At 36.4% G+C, this 16,371-nt stretch overlaps 3 protein-coding genes across 6 annotated transcripts in view; 2 read left to right on the top strand and 1 right to left on the bottom strand.

Moving 5' to 3' along the window:
- Window positions 1–16,371, bottom strand: part of LOC121727687 (protein MTSS 1-like) — a 164,655-nt gene that overhangs the window by 75,340 nt on the left and 72,944 nt on the right. The gene's annotated exons all lie outside the window — the stretch shown is intronic.
- On the top strand, window positions 807–8,121 carry LOC121727694 (phenoloxidase-activating enzyme-like). The gene is made up of 8 exons (XM_042115664.1): window positions 807–971; window positions 1,831–1,988; window positions 2,780–2,928; window positions 4,101–4,234; window positions 5,224–5,389; window positions 6,106–6,311; window positions 6,711–6,862; window positions 7,806–8,121. The coding sequence occupies exons 1-8, from the start codon at window positions 905–907 to the stop codon at window positions 8,061–8,063; spliced, it is 1,290 nt and encodes a 429-aa protein (XP_041971598.1). The 5' UTR covers window positions 807–904; the 3' UTR covers window positions 8,064–8,121.
- On the top strand, window positions 11,427–15,972 carry LOC121727693 (phenoloxidase-activating enzyme-like). Of its 2 annotated transcripts, none has more exons than XM_042115662.1 (6): window positions 11,427–11,518; window positions 12,907–13,070; window positions 13,352–13,730; window positions 14,532–14,679; window positions 14,981–15,201; window positions 15,366–15,972. In XM_042115662.1, the coding sequence occupies exons 1-6, from the start codon at window positions 11,464–11,466 to the stop codon at window positions 15,764–15,766; spliced, it is 1,368 nt and encodes a 455-aa protein (XP_041971596.1). In that variant the 5' UTR covers window positions 11,427–11,463; the 3' UTR covers window positions 15,767–15,972. The 2 variants fall into 2 exon arrangements, with proteins under 2 accessions (XP_041971596.1, XP_041971597.1); XM_042115663.1 differs by having other exon boundaries at window positions 13,352–13,487.

Genomic DNA, 16,371 nt, shown 5'->3' on the forward strand with positions numbered 1-16,371 from the left:
TGTTCACCTAAGTTACTAAATATCTATCAATCGATGAATAAAATGGTGTTGACCGATGTTTGTAATGTAACTGATTTTTGAATTTTGTACAACCTTACTCTACAAAACTTCATAAACCCCTGGTAATTGATTCAACATAATATTATTATAACAATAACAATATTTGTAAGAGCGTCCGTACCTATAGCCTTGTGTGAAGATATTTCAGTCGCACTCGAGAGGGTGCAAGTTCGATCCCAGGTGGAGTGAAAAAAATGAGACAATTACATATACCCAGTAGATAGATTAGCCGATGGAAATCGTCAGAGAGAATGAGTCGGTCCTACGCCGTCTGCCGTCCTCTGCACCAGCCGACTGTGTTGTAAGAATTATGTTTGTGCTAGGTGAGCATAATTCTTCGGCACTACAGCGGGGCTAAAATGGTCGCTTTGAAGAATCATGATATGAATCATAATATGATTCATTTTTCTAAAATCGCAAAATGCAACTCTGCTTGCAATTCATTTCGGTATTTTTGTACTGATTTGACATTTGTCAGTTTGACAGTTTTGACAATTCATTTGCTGAATTAATTAAGAGGAATTGCTAAATGAGACCATTTTAGCCCCGCTGTATTTGAAGAGTGGTCATTTCGCTAAGAGAACACTGTTACATGCAAAACACCTTATTGTTTGGTAAAGCATTTTTGATTTACCAAACTTGAAGCTTGGGCTTCCAAATAATTAATTACAATCGTATACTTCTCTGCATCACTAAGTAAAAATATATCTGTGCGCTTACAGATAATAAAATACCAGTTACTCATCACAGTTCAACAAATACCGGTTGTAGAGTCAGCGCTTGACAGTGCGCACCTAGCGGCCGGCCCGCAAAAACGTCCAACCAGTTATGTGGTGATAAAATCATGACCGTAGCAATCAGTTCGGTACAAGTTATCATAAGTTTTTTACTAATACACAGTGCACAAGGACGTAAGTTTGACATTTAATTTTACATCTGCACGCACGTTGCCAATTTAATGTGTAGTCAATCGTCGATTATGTTTTTGGTGCCATGTTGTCGTTGTCAGTTTTGTGTATAAAAATAAACACTCAAGTTTTTGATAAGAGAGGTGCTTTGTATTTTCCGTGCACAAATATAACAAGACTATAATAACAAGTATTTTGACCTCAATTTGAAGTTATTATCTCCGGAACGCAGGTTCCAAAGCATATTTTGTTAAATGTTTGTAAAGTGTGTCAAGCTCTAATAAAACGAGCTTAGATCGATGAGGAAAACGAGCGTCATTATCAAATAAAAACTTGATACTATTTATACAAAATATTCAAATATGTGTAGCCGAGCTGAGCGAAAATAAGTAGGTACCGAGTAATGACCATCCTCAATTTGCTTTTCTTGTCATATCTAGTAGTTTTATAACTTTTATAGTATTATGTTGCTCTACCTAAATTATTTCCAAATTTTTTATTCCATTTACTTTTCGTCTACCTTTATTTTCCATTTATGCCTACTTTACTAGCCCACAAATAATATTTGTAACTTTTTCCTTGAATGGAAATAAGTACTTGTAAGAAGACACATTTGAAAATTGGTAACAAAACGAATAATAATAACTTATCTTCCAAACGAAGGTCAATAATATTATAATATATTTCGTATGCTATTTCATTTGACGGGTAAAGAAAACCAAAGAGCGATGAAAGCGATAAACAATAAACATACCATCCGTTTAAATTTCAGAAGTACGTAATACAAATTTATTGCTGTCTTATCACACAGTATCACTGCCGTCATATTAATTACAACTATGCAATGCAAAATTATTTTCAGAATCATCATGTATAACGCCATCGAACGCAAACGGTGAATGCATACCCATAAGACAATGCAAGCAGCTGCTCGATCTTCTTTTGAGTCCATCGAGGACCGCTGAGGATGTGGCTTACATAAAAAACTCGCAGTGTGGCTTCCGAGACAACAACCCTCTGGTAAGCCTTTCTGGTTAGGCTACGCGGTTGTCATCATAATAGACAAGAGGTTTTATGTACTATCAGAGAAGTTGATTTATAGGGGGATGGCGGACCTATGCAATTTGGTCGCGTTATGTCAAACCCAACCAGCTTTTTCCACACTGTGCCTTTTTCTGTTCGTCAAGGGCATGCGTTATAGCGCAGTCAACTGCGAACGTGAGGCATGCCCGCGACGCATGCCCTCTGACCGTATCTAAAACTTCAAAAATGACAATATTGGCGTTGCGTTCATAATGCATTCAATTATTGAATGCGCCAATATAAAATAAAAATTAAAGATGAAAGTGCACAGTGTGGACATAGCTATTGGGAGATCACAATTCATAACTACGGACTAACATTGACTTGCCATTATTCGACCAAGTGACGTAGGTCCGTCAACTGACAACTGTACAAAATATTATGAATAAATTTCTTCCATGATACATTAGTGGGTCAAAACGGTAAATGCTCCGTTAGGTGCTAAAATATTTTTTTATGAAAAGGGTATCGATATAAGTATGAAAAAAGTGCAGTCTCCAATTCTCAGTAAATATTTCATAACGATGAGGCAAGAATCAGCTTGGAAAATACACAAATTACATAACACTTAAGATAACAAACATATTGTATAAGGGATATCCCAAAAAGTATGGTTAAACCGTATTTTACAAACTCAGCATCTCTATTTACGATTGATAAAATGGCACACCGATATATAGCAAATAATTTAGATAAGCCTTACTAAGCATTTTTATTTTCCTTCTCAGGTATGCTGTCCAAAAGCTCAGAGTAACGGTTGCACAACACCAGACGGAAGACAAGGGAACTGTATAGACCTGTATTCCTGTCCTGCTATCACTAGTTTACTGACCCCACCGGTTCCAAGAGATACCTTCACATTTATACAAAATTCCAAGTAAGATACGCTGGATTTTATTTCAATTTTGAATTGGCAAATTTTCGGATTTGGAAAATATGCCCAATTTCAAAAACTCTAACGGCCGTTCCCAATATTCAATCTATATATCTGCTTTGACATACAACCGATCGCAGCTATAGTTTGTGCGTTTTATGATGATATGCGTGACACATTATAATTGACAATAGTAGGGAAGTTACCTAACAAAAATTAATCGATAATTTAAAAATATCGAATCACTTCGTAAAGGAATTGCAATCGAAATTATCGATTTCGTACTGACATTTCAGTGGTGCCGGCGGTTTAAGATGGCCGCCCTTTTTTATCGATTTGATTTCGATTCAACAGAGTCGATCTCTATTGACATAAGTTCCGTTTCATGCATCTGACATTTTTCAAATGTTTTCGTAACAATAATTTTATACTCCTATTTCACAGTTAATATTTATAATTTTATATTAATAAGTTAGCTTTTAGCAACTTTTCATTTTTATTATAGTAAACATATTTTGTTTTTGTAGATGGAATATAATTTATAACATTTTGTTTTTTTTTTGTTTTCTTGTAAAAAAAACCCGTAGCTAGGAATATGAAAACTGTCACCCATATCATCTTATAACGCACAAACTATAACATTGAATTGACATAAAATATGTCTCTAATGTCTAATGTGAGCTATTCCTATCTCTAGTAGGGCAAAACCAGAGATAGATCAAATATTGGGAACGGCCGTTAAAGTGATGCTTATGTGCGACTTGCGCGTTTCGCTATCATGGTGGGGCTAACAATTATGGTTATAACCATAATTGTTTGCCCCACCATGATAGCGAAATACAAAGGCCCAAACTTGAGATTTCAATTAAGGGGGTTAATAAATAAGAATATAATTTTAAAACACATTGAAATGTGTAGGTTTCGGGAATAAAACATTGAATAAACTTTTTTTTTTTGTAATAGAGACAGTGCCAATGATGCCAAGTGGGCCCATAGCGGAATAGAGAGAACACACTTGATATGAATAATTTCGATCCTTAGCAATTGTAATGGAATAAGTGGTCTCCTAGAAGGTTTAAAAATTCGACAAACTTTACTAGCAAAACTTAGGGTTTAATGTAGTTTGGACTCCTACCGTTACACTTTGTATTGATACAAATTATTATGTTTTTCAGGTGCAACGGTCCAAGTGCGTACAGTGTATGTTGTGGAGCTACAAGTGGTGGTGGATGTCAGCCTTCCTGGTCCACGCCTGATCCATCCACACGATGCTGTGGTCTGGATCCCTCTAGTGGGAACAGAATTTACGGTAAATCAAAAACAGACAGGTGCTCCTAGACCGTAGCGATTCATGTGTCCACATACACACCAGGAACAGTTCTAGCTGTTCCTGGTCAGTGTGTGGACTTAAGTTTTCGCAAGCGGTTTCTAAGGTTCCGTACTAGAAGCAACCTTTATAATTTTGCTTTGTCCGTCCGTTTGTTAATCTAGATAACATTGTACATTGTAAGTAACTAAGTAGTCAGTACGACAAAACGCCATTCCATAACATAATCAACATGATGGTATAGAATGAACAATTAATTTTATCACATCATAATATTGAGTATCCATGAATATGTTTCTTAAAAAATTTAAAAAGCCAACAATAAGAATCTAAAATAATAACTTATATACTAGGGTGGAGCGAAAAATGTTTTTTTTGATATTCGTTTCGGCATACCTATAAAAACTTGCTGTTACTGTTCACAAATATACGTACAAAATTTTATTTAGATCATAATAAATTTAGAGGTGTCCCCAACGTCATGAACTTTAGAAAAATTCGAAAAACTTTGTCAAAAACCACCAACTTCTAATATTGCCAAATTAACGCTAAATTATATTATGTGTATTCCGTTACGTTCGTAATTGTATACGATATTGTACAAATGTCCCTATTGACCGATCAATTTCTCCAAATATTATGGTATGCAGCAGTACGACATTTTATCATCTCTAGAACTATTATATTAAGAATAACCTTAGTCACATAACATACTGTTTATATATGAGAGGTTCCCAAAACTTATTTTGTCTACCGCCCACTTTAAGAACAAATTATGTTTTAGCGCCCCCATTGTTTCAATTTAAAATGCATCCTGATGAAATAAATCACCCCCCAAGCCTCTCCACAACGCCCCCATTTTTTTTGCGTCCCACACGGCTCCCCTTCAGACCATCAGCGCCCATAGGGAAGCGTTATCGCCCACTTTCGGAAAGGCTGGTTTATATCAATGAGTTGAACTTGTGTTCCAGGTGGTAACGCAACTGCAGTGGATCAGTATCCGTGGCTGGTCATCATAGAGTACATGGGAAGAGATAACAAAATCAAACTTCTATGCGGAGGATCACTTATCAGTTCAAAATACGTCCTCACTGCTGGACACTGTGTTAAAGGACCAGTTCTCAACATAGGAAACCCGTACGTATGATATTATTTCTTAGTAAATAAGGTCGGCATTTGCGATCAATCTTGTAAATCTATCCATAAATGAAGTAGGATATCTAAGGAAACTGCTTTCTAAGTAGTATTTTCTTCTGTTAGAGGTTTACTTATTCTGTTCCTTACACTCGATAAGAGACCCCTATTAACGCAAATGAATGGCCGCTCTTCCGTGATAAGTACATTAATTTCATGAAACAGTAAATCTGCAGATCTACAGCGACGACATCGAGTGAATCGTTTAATGCTTTAAAAGGAGTGGCTCTACAATAACTTTTATCAAATGACGTAATTGAAGATTCAGCATTCTTTTTCACGAACGCCATTCTATACACAGACAAAATTGATGTTTCATAATTTCATCGGACATGTAGCCGTCTAGTCTAAACTTTAACGACTTCTGAAATGAAACAAATGATAAATAAACTTATTTATCACTCAAAATGCGCATTTTAACCCTACAGATGCATCCTTTGAAATTTTAAGATTTAGGGCCTGTTTCACCACTTTCTGATAAAGTGCCTAATAGGCTATTCACAACTTTTTTAACAGATTCTCCATACATGATCGGTCAAATTAATTGGTGGATAGCCTTATCAGGAAGTTTAGGCTTAGACATTCTAAAATTAACCAACAAACTACAATGGTTAACGGTTACGTATTTAAAAATTAACGTATAACTTAATAATTTTCAGGATAAACGCCCGCGTCGGCGATTATGACATAACAAAGTCTGGACCAGACTGTGTCGAGGTAGAGGGAGGTAGCGAGGACTGCTCGGATGGCGAACAGGTGATTCCCATAGAGGAGACCATACCTCACGAGTTATACGATCCCAAATCTGCGCTGAGAAGAAACGATATTGCCTTGATAAGACTGAAAATTATGGTTCCTTATACAGGTATGCTTTATAAATAATAGAGACAATAGTTGTTTCCGTAGCTAGGGGCCGGTTTCACCATTTCCTGATAAGTGCCGGATAGGCTATTCACCACTTAACTTGACAGGTAGAGTATGGCATATCAGTCAAAAATGTTGTAGATAGCCTATCCAGCACCTTATCAGGAAGTAGTAAAACAGGCCCTTAGAAGAAAGTAAATGAAGGATTTTTCTTAGATCAGATTCCACTTTATATACAATATCCCTTTCGAAATATTGGAAGATTTTAATTCTATTCAAGCAGCTTGTCGGCACCAGTTAAAGCTTCAGATGAAGTAAATAAAAATATCCACAGCCGAACATATAACCTCCTTTTTGGAAGTCGGTTAAAAATGTATAATAATAATGAACTTTCTTTTAGATTTCATTCGTCCTATATGTCTGCCAAGCTCGGATATAACCCTGGGCCCTGATGGACGGTCACTGATAACGGCCGGATGGGGTGCTGTAGACGAATTCAGCAGCAGCAGCGCTATCAAGCTCCAAGTCGTGCTGCCCCTTGTGAAAGTTCCGGTAACGTATGATTTTGTCTATGAATAAGGAAACCTTAATTAGTTTGACACATAACGGCTGGGGATATACGCATCTTACAATAGCAATGGATTTGGCGAAAATTTTACAATATAATAATAATAGCTCCCACACCAGTTTCGGTGACGGTGGCCGGTTTCATTGAAACCAGGCCAGCTACGCAGGAGTAATTTTATAGTGCCCAAGTATGTGCACAGTACACAAGAGCACTCTCTATTTCTTTACCCATAACCCAGTGGCACGGAAGACCGACACGACTGGCGAGATATCTCTCGCCAGTCGTGTCGCATGTAAAAAGTAGACTTTTTACATGCCCGTCCGACGCATGGATCATCTTACTTGTCAGACAATCAGGTGATCAGCCTGCATTTTCCTAAACAAACTTGGAAATAACATGATCCAACGCGAGAATCGAACCCACGACCTCCAAGTCAAGAGCCACGCTCTATACCACTAGACCACGGAGGCGTTTTACAATATTATATTATACTGTCAAACCGATATTTTGTTAAAAAAACAACAGTAAGTACATCTGTGTACAATTTTCGACTGTTACGAGTACATTGGTGTCACAAGATACATAACTACTCTACCATTTACCATCAGCGCATCCGCTACACTTTTGGGGTACCGTACTCAAAGGGTAAAAACGGGACCCTACTTCGTTGTGTGTCTGTCTGTCTGTCTCCAGGCTGTATCTCAAGAACCGCCATAGCTAGACTTCTGAAATTTCAAACAAGCCCTGTCAGATCATCAATATTACGTACTAACTTGTCAGTTAATATAATATAAAATAATCCGAACCATATCTCCTTGACCTTTCATAATCTGTAACAATCGTGATCGGTATATTCGTCGATTCTGCTTACTGTACACTACCAAGACATGCTTTTAGTCATAGACTAATCAACAATTTTGCTTCCAGGCTTGTCAGCCAGCGTATAACGCGTCGAATCGACGGGTTACTCTTTGGGAAGGTCAGCTGTGCGCCGGCGGTGAGAAGGGGAAGGACTCGTGCAAGGGCGACTCGGGCGGTCCGCTCATGTACGACGACGGCACATTGTACTACATAGACGGAGTAGTGAGCTTCGGCCCAACGCCGTGCGGTATCGAAAACGTGCCGGGAGTTTACACCAAAGTGTTCTACTACTTGCCATGGATCCGAAGCAAAATGAGACCCTAGCGTGATCTACAGTACTCAAAAATATTACGTTCAATAAAAGTATTGTCTTAAAAGCGTCGTTTTGGTTTTTCATTTTCCCCAAGTCGTGTACATAATATTACAATAATTATTAAGTATAGGAGTTTTTGCGAGTAGCAGGAGATCGGTCATCTTGGCGTTCATTGAGAGAGGCCTATGTCCAGCAGGGGACGACTATAAAATAATAAAAAAATAAAAAATGTTTTATTTCTGACTAAATTTGAATCAAATTTTTTCAGAATGTCTACCTGATGCCTACCACCGGTTCGGGAACTACCCCGGCGAGAAGAACCGGCGTAAGAAACTCGCACGGGTTCCACTTTTTACCAAAAAAGTGAGAGAAAAATTATTCTTTTAAAATAAAGTTTACAATTTTGTAACTTAATATTATATACAATGTCAACATACATAATTGTAAGTCATAATATAATAATGTAGAAGTAGCCTTGCAAGAAGCCATCCTACTCCCAAGATGTGCCATCTTCTATGAAATCATTGACCTTATAATAAGCTTTGGCACACAAACGCTCTTTGACTACTTTTTTAAATTTATTAATGGAAAGATTTTAAACGTTTTCTGGGATTTTATTGTAAAGGCGTATACATTGACCTTTAAAAGATTTACTGACTTTACTAAGTCTGATCACTGGCATGTCCAGCTTGTGCTTATTTCTAGTATTTCTACAGTGAATGTCACTTTTAACTTTAAATTTATTTATATTTTTTCTAACATATATTACATTATCCAAAATGTATTGAGAAGCAACAGTTAGAATACCAATTTCTTTAAATTTATCTCTCAGAGATTCTAAAGCAGACATTTTATAAATAGAACGTATGGCTCGCTTCTGCAGCACAAATATTGTATTAATGTCGGCAGCGTTTCCCCATAAAAGGATTCCATATGACATCCTACTATGAAAATAACTAAAATATACTAATCGTGCCGTGTCTTCGTCAGAAATTTCTCTAATTTTTCTGACTGCATATGCTGCAGAACTGAGCCTACCTGCTAGATTAGCAATGTGAGGACCCCACTGTAATTTACTATCAAGTGTAATACCTAGGAATACAGTGTTATCTACCAAATTCATCTTCTCATCATTTAATAGCACATTGGTTTGGACTTGCCTAACATTGGGCAAAGTAAACTTTATACATTTAGTTTTACTAGAATTTAAAAGTAAGTTATTAACATTAAACCAATGTACTATTTTTGAGAGAGCACTGTTTACCTCGTCGTAGTTCGACTGTTGTCGCTTCACTTTAAAAATAAGTGAAGTGTCATCAGCAAAAAGCACTATCTCATTATTATTATCCTTTACTAGATAAGGTAAGTCATTTATATAGATGAGAAAAAGAAATGGGCCTAAGATAGATCCCTGTGGGACACCTAATTCTATTTTGGTTCCATTGGACCTTTTACTATTTACCTCAACCCTTTGAGTCCTATTTTTAAGGTAAGAAGTCAAAAGGCTGAGAGCAGAGTCCTTTATGCCGTAGTGGCGCAGTTTCCTGATCAATGTAGCATGTTCAACACAATCGAAGACTTTGGAGAGATCGCAAAACACACCTAAGGCATCCTGCGACTCCTCCCAAGCCTCAAAAATACTACAAAGAAGTCCTATACCAGCATCCGTTGTGGATCGACCCTTAGTAAATCCGTATTGGTTATCGTGCAGCAAATTATTTGAATTAAAATGCACTAGTAATTGTTTTAAAATATTTTTTTCAAATATTTTACTAAAGGTCGGTAGAATCGATATAGGCCTGAAATTAGTGGGATCCGTTTTAGTCCCGGCTTTAAATAAAGGAACAATCTTGCTATGCTTCATCAAGTCAGGAAAAACACAATTTTTTATGCAGTTATTAAAAATCATTGCTAGATGAGGAGCTACGATATCAATTATTGATTTAATAATTTTTGTAGACATGCCCCAGAGATCTGCAGTATTTTTAATATTCAACAATTTAAAGGTATCAATAATATCTCTGGGGTTAATTTCAATAGGCTGATATGATGATGATAGGAGTTTAAGTAACGTGGTACGTTACGTATGCTCCCTCTTCAATCACTATGAATATTTTCCTATAGAAATCGCTTACGTTTATGTAACGTCGGTTAGGTATCTATTTTGAGTCATTAACAAAGTAACATTTTCCTCCCAGTTGCTATATACCATTCCTTCTATAATTATTTACAATAATTTCTAGGTAGACAATAGGAATACTTACAAATTACAATATTATACTATATTATTGGGCTACTTAAAGATTTTTTTTATAACACGTTATGATCCAATATTTTGAATCATATTCAGGAGAGCGTTATTTAATGTAATGTCCGATGCCTGATGGTTAGTTCCTTATCTAATGGATATATGCCTCAGTTATAATAGCCAAAAACCCTTTATTTTACCTCTTCGTCTTCATTACTAAATGTCTAATAAAAAGGATTGAATAAGAACAAATCTAGTAACAATCGAAAAGAAAACAAGTTTCTTCATTCCCAAGAAGCCTTTTTTCGCTCTAAAATATGTCAAGTAAAATTAGGAAAGGTAGAGTCAGAAACATGACTGTTGGCTAAGCATTGGATTTGATCATTTCATGGGAGCCTCATAGTCTTAAGAGTCCGGGTGCCATCGCAGTTCTCATACAAACGTAATACCAAGATAATTTCCCATGCGAGAATATTTACCATATTTGAATTAGTCAGCTTAAGATAGTAATTACCTAGGTTCCTGTACAAAGATTAGCTGCAAAATATTTACATACCAAAACTATGAACGATTACAATATTTACATACTAAATTGTAATCGTTCATATTTTTGGTAGGTATGTATTATTTTGCAATGATCTTTTTTTTTAACACGGAAATGTTTTACGCATCCCCGGCAAATTGGGGATATCGGCCGGAGTATGTGGGACTCACGTGGGACTCCTGTAGTCTACCCACTAAAACCCCAGGGTGCTCCACTCATCGCTTAAGGGAGAGGTGCGGTAGGTTCTTGTACAGGAACCTAGGTAATTAGTAATTACTATCTAAAGCTGAATAATAACTCAAATATTGTAAATATGTATGGGAAACGATCTTGGTATTACGTTTGTCCGAAAATTACGATGGCACCCGGACTCTTAAGTTAAGCCAAGAATAAAGCCTAATAATACAGTAAAAAACCTATGAATAAAAATTAAATAACAACAACAGTAAGCCTTAAAATTGTACAAAAATCCAAAACATAATAAAAATAACGTTTTAGCCATAAAACAAACAACAAGTAAAACGAGTTAGAGTGAAAAACCCAACGATACTGAACTCAGTATGCGATGCGTCAGTTGTTTGAGAGCGAGGGTGCAGTGTAAGCGCACCGCTTTTGTACGATGTATAAACTTTTGCTTGTCGCTTTCGTGTGTCTGAAGCCTTACAGCTATGGAGGTGAGTGACCTTAATTTTAAAACGAAAAAATTATTTTAACTATAGCCAAATTTTGCTCTATCCGTGTGTACCTCGTTGAGTCAAATCGTGAAATGATAAGGAAAGGATACAAAAGAACTATTGTCATAATAATAAATACAATAAAGGTGAAAACGTGTTTTATATCTAATGGCTACAAAGAGGAATAAATACATAATTCTTGTACTGTATACGAAAGACCTTGTTTAATTTAATATTATGCTTTTGTATTCTCGACAACAGTTGAATCTGCTTGAAATTTAATGTGTAGGGGTTTTATGGGAGAAAAAATTAATTAAGCTAGTCTTATTCCGGTATACAGCTATTTTGTGTTCAAGCTTTCTTCTTGCAATGGTCGGACCTGATTCAAGTATCGCTACTAAGAGCTAGATGGTCTCGGAAAATACTTTAATATTATATAATGATCAAGGAAAATACTATATCATAAAGTGAGTAATACCGAAGAGGTTAAACAACATCCATAACGACAATCTATATTTCAACGTTTAAACGTAGTGGTAACGTAAATTAACTAATAAACGATTGATTTGAATTAGAAAAAATAAAAGCTAAGCAATAGCTTAAAATCATTTTTCTTTTAATAATTTTTCGCTCTCACAAAAAAATAGTTCCCCTAATATTCTGAAGTTCTACAGGAGAATTAAGTGCCAACAAAAGCAAAGGTTTCTTAAAAATTAAATGGACATTGGACATCCTCCACGAAGAGGTTTGCAAAAGACTGTATTCCAATGCAATTCGGGATAACTTAGTATCATTCGATGGATTTTTGACAGAGCAAAAATAATGAATCCTCGAGAAAACAAGTTTAGATCAGATCGAAATCCGTCCCAAAACGAGTGGTCTCCCAAAAACATTTTTAAAACATTAAGAGAACAATATTTTTAGGGTTCCGTACCAAAGGTGAAAACGGGACCCTATTCATGAGACTTCAATGTCTGTCTGTTCGTCTGTCTGTCTCCAGGCTGTATCTCAAGAACCGCTATAGCTAGAGTTCTGAAATTTTCACCGATTGTGTATATCTATTGCCGCTATAACAACAAATACTAAAAATAACATAAAATAAATAATTAAGTGGGGCTCCAATACAACAAACGTGATTTTTTGGCCTTTTTTGCTCGTAATCAATAATGGTAGCAGGTAGGCACTTGAAATACTCACAATATTCTTAATTATATTTGTACTTTAATAATAAATAATAAAATGTTAATAAAACAAATAATTAAGGGAGGCTCCCATACAAAAAACACATTTTTTACCAATTTTTGCTCTATAATGGTACGGAACCCTTCGTGCGCGAGTCCAACTCGTACTTGGCCGATTTTATTTTTATTTTGCAACTTCTTTTGCAGACAATAACATGTGTAAGATACCAAACGGAGGCGCTGGAACCTGTGTCAATATACTGAGGTGTAGACCGTTGAACGACATACACAACAAGAGACGCAAAACACAAGCCGAAGATACGTTTCTCAGGCAGAGTTTGTGTGGATACCCAAATTCTCCAACGATTTACGTGAGTCAAAAATGGTATCGACAGAAATATCACCGTCGTTTTGATTGGTGACCGATACCCAAAATTAAATCTATTATTTAATTTTGCGTATCGTTTATTTTATTATTAAAAAAAATAAGAAAAAAACCGATTTTAAATTGTAACATTTTGCGTGTGCTAGAGTCTTTAATCAGAATGGTTGGCAATGGAGAAATTTCTATAGACCATGCGCGCGGGCTCTAACTTTTCAAGCATAGAGAACAGGAAAATACATTTTCTCAAAATTCGTATTCGTTTCACAGGTGTGTTGCCCTTCGATAGACACGTGGCATAACTTTGAAGCCAAACCAGTAATATTCCACAATCCACTCGATGATCTAAGTGGAGACACGTACTATCCGACGAATCAAGCAAACTTTGCTACGGAAACTGCTGGAGGTAACAATACAATAGTTCCAAACTCCAGTCCAACTCCATCTCAAGCAACACCGGTACCTATAACCACTATAACAGAGACTGAACCTAAAATTAATAAAGGCGTTCCTCTTTCGCGGGATTATAACACGGATTCAATGAGTAATACCAATGATGAGGATGATTTCTTCAGCTTAAGCATTTCTAACAGAAATAATAAGATGACCTGCGGCTATTATTATTCAATTGGTGACGAAAGAATAACTGGTAAGAATAATATAATAAATTAATTACGATTATAATAAACAGAGCGCAACTTATCTGAAGAATTTATAACGCCTGTATCTTTAAGCTCCTCTTTACGTACGGCCATCATAGATATCCACGACTCTACACAGCGTATGGTTGCACCACGGAATATATAACACTAAAGGAAGGGCCATAGCAAGTAAGTTTCATTGAAACTGCTGTCGCCAAACTCACACAGTAACATTTTACGCACACAAAAGAAATAACCAATCACAAAGAGATTTCTTTTTTAAATACAATGTCGTAAAAACAACCCTAACCCTTTTGAAATAAAGAAGAATTTAAATTTAGCAATACCGGCTCTGACTACCGAGTTCAGATATTCAACGCTAGATGGCGCTTGACAGCTAAATATGATAAGACTTGAAGTTGTACGCAATTTTACACCTTACGTCAACTAACGTAAGGTTTAAATCCGTACTCACGAATTTCCTTTTGCGTGCGAGTTATGTCCAGCTGGACATAACTATGGCACGCGGGCCACGCCCATATGCCCTTTCCTGTAGTGTTATATATTCCGTGGGTTGCACAGCTGTCATAAAATGTGCATAAACTATGCCCTTATGGGCAATCAATGACGAATACACCCTTTTACACGACCTAAACGCCTATTTTGTCTATCTTGGGCCAACAGAAAAGAACGTTAGAAGATTTACTAATCTAATTGAAAAGCTAAGAATCTCATTACAAATGAGAGGCCTCTAACTAAAATACATTTTGATGAAATCGATATGAGAACATACATTTGCACTGTTGCAGGTGGCGATGCAACGTCGATCGACGCTTACCCATGGCTCGTGCTGTTGGAGTACAATTCCAACGTGCTGGGTTGCGGAGGAAGTCTCATAACGTCCAGATTCGTGCTGACCGCCGCGCACTGTGCCAACAGTCGCGCTAACGGAATACCGTCAGTTGAAAATTTATCGTATTCAGTATCGTCATAGACAAGTATATTTTGTCTTTTCTTTTAAGTTCAAAAATAGCTTTGGTATCCATAAAATAAATGAGGATGTGTGTGCCTATCTCCAAATTAAATAAAGTTTAGCATGGAGATACTATAAGCACCGGGAAAGTAAAAAAGTTTTGGTTCTGGCCCGATAAACAAATATCGCCGTAACATGTTATGTGTGCAACATAACTTGTAGTATAATTTATAGTAGAAATTTAATAAACAAAGCATTATAATGACATCAATATCTTTGTTTCAGGGCATTTGTTCGTCTATCTGAATATAATACAACGTCATTTCCTACGGACTTTGTGATAACCGATGGAGGTGGTATAGACGTAATAAATGTAACAATTATACCAGTTGAAAAAGTATGGGCTCATCCAAGTTACAAACACATCTCATTTCTGACGGATGATGTAACCCCTAATAGCTTTGATATTGGGCTTGTGAAGCTAACGAGGGACGTGGAGTTTGGTGGTAAGATGTTGAATCTGTGTTGCATTTCAAGCTGTCTCTAGACAGCTTGAGATGCAACACAGATTCACACAGAGATACACAGGTGTGATAGCTATCTATAGCTATCACACAACTACCTCATTATTACAAAAAAAAATATTTTAAATGTATTTGTTTTCTTACAGATTTCATTGACATAATATGCCTGCCGCCTAAAGACTTCGTCTCAGAATTTAAGGAGGGCCTTTATTTAACTGTAGCTGGATGGGGGGAAGACGCACTGAATCCTGAGAGCGACGTCAAGAAAGATTTGAAGATACCTTACGTACCTCTAGAGAAATGTAGGAGTCTACACTCAAGAACACTAGTGGACAATCAATTATGCGCAGGCGGAGAAACCGACAAAGATACCTGCGTTGGCGATTCAGGTGGTCCCTTGATGTACTCGAGTAATAACACATACTATTTGGTGGGAATAGTGAGCTACGGAAGTGTGCATTGTGGTACAAAGGGGCAACCAGGCATTTATACGAACGTGCACAATTATCTTAAATGGATCAGCGATGTTATAAACAGCAAGGAGTAGACGTTAGCTTGTTGAGTAGAAGAGAGCTGGGTTATACTATCCTATAGACTTTAGAATTCGAACGCTTTAGGCATTTTTATGACTGAGAGTCTTATAACCAGGGGCGTAGCTACCGCCGTATACGCCGTATCAATTACATATACGGGGGCTCCCAAAGTGAGCAAAAATTAATAATAACTCCCCATTTCTTAATGGTAATATAGGTAACCTTAGGGCCCCTAAACAAATTTTTATATGGGGCCTCGGCAAAGCACGCTGCGCTCCTGCTTATAACACATCTATCATAAGATAATGTATGCCAGTGAATGTATGTTTATTGCCATAAAACAAAAAGAACACATAATAACAGTAACTAGTTCCCCGGAAAATGTTAATTTTGTTGATATAAATAAAATTAAAACATGATTGGTTTTCAATTATTTTTGATCAGTAGTATCTGTCTTCAGTGAGATTAAACGAGTAATGGATAAGTATTAATGTGTGATACTCATTATTGACACTACTATGTAGTTTTTAAGATATTGTAAGAGAAATAAATATTTAATAATATCATTCTGGTTTTATTTTTGTTTTAGATTTTTACACTTATTTTTGTTTTTACACTA

Source organism: Aricia agestis, chromosome 6, assembly GCF_905147365.1.
Source record: "Aricia agestis chromosome 6, ilAriAges1.1, whole genome shotgun sequence".
In the NCBI taxonomy this organism is placed as follows: domain Eukaryota; kingdom Metazoa; phylum Arthropoda; class Insecta; order Lepidoptera; family Lycaenidae; genus Aricia; species Aricia agestis.

What these genes read in the sequence shown, in the direction of transcription:
- LOC121727694 (XM_042115664.1), top strand. Translation starts at nt 905, where the DNA reads ATGACCGTAGCAATCAGTTCGGTACAAGTTATCATAAGTTTTTTACTA. An exon ending in TCCGAGACAACAACCCTCTG is followed by an intron (nt 1,989 to 2,779) that starts GTAAGCCTTTCT and finishes TTTCCTTCTCAG; the next exon opens with GTATGCTGTCCAAAAGCTCA. An exon ending in TGCCCCTTGTGAAAGTTCCG is followed by an intron (nt 6,863 to 7,805) that starts GTAACGTATGAT and finishes TTTTGCTTCCAG; the next exon opens with GCTTGTCAGCCAGCGTATAA.
- LOC121727693 (XM_042115662.1), top strand. Translation starts at nt 11,464, where the DNA reads ATGTATAAACTTTTGCTTGTCGCTTTCGTGTGTCTGAAGCCTTACAGC. An exon ending in GAAGCCTTACAGCTATGGAG is followed by an intron (nt 11,519 to 12,906) that starts GTGAGTGACCTT and finishes CTTCTTTTGCAG; the next exon opens with ACAATAACATGTGTAAGATA. An exon ending in GAGGGACGTGGAGTTTGGTG is followed by an intron (nt 15,202 to 15,365) that starts GTAAGATGTTGA and finishes GTTTTCTTACAG; the next exon opens with ATTTCATTGACATAATATGC.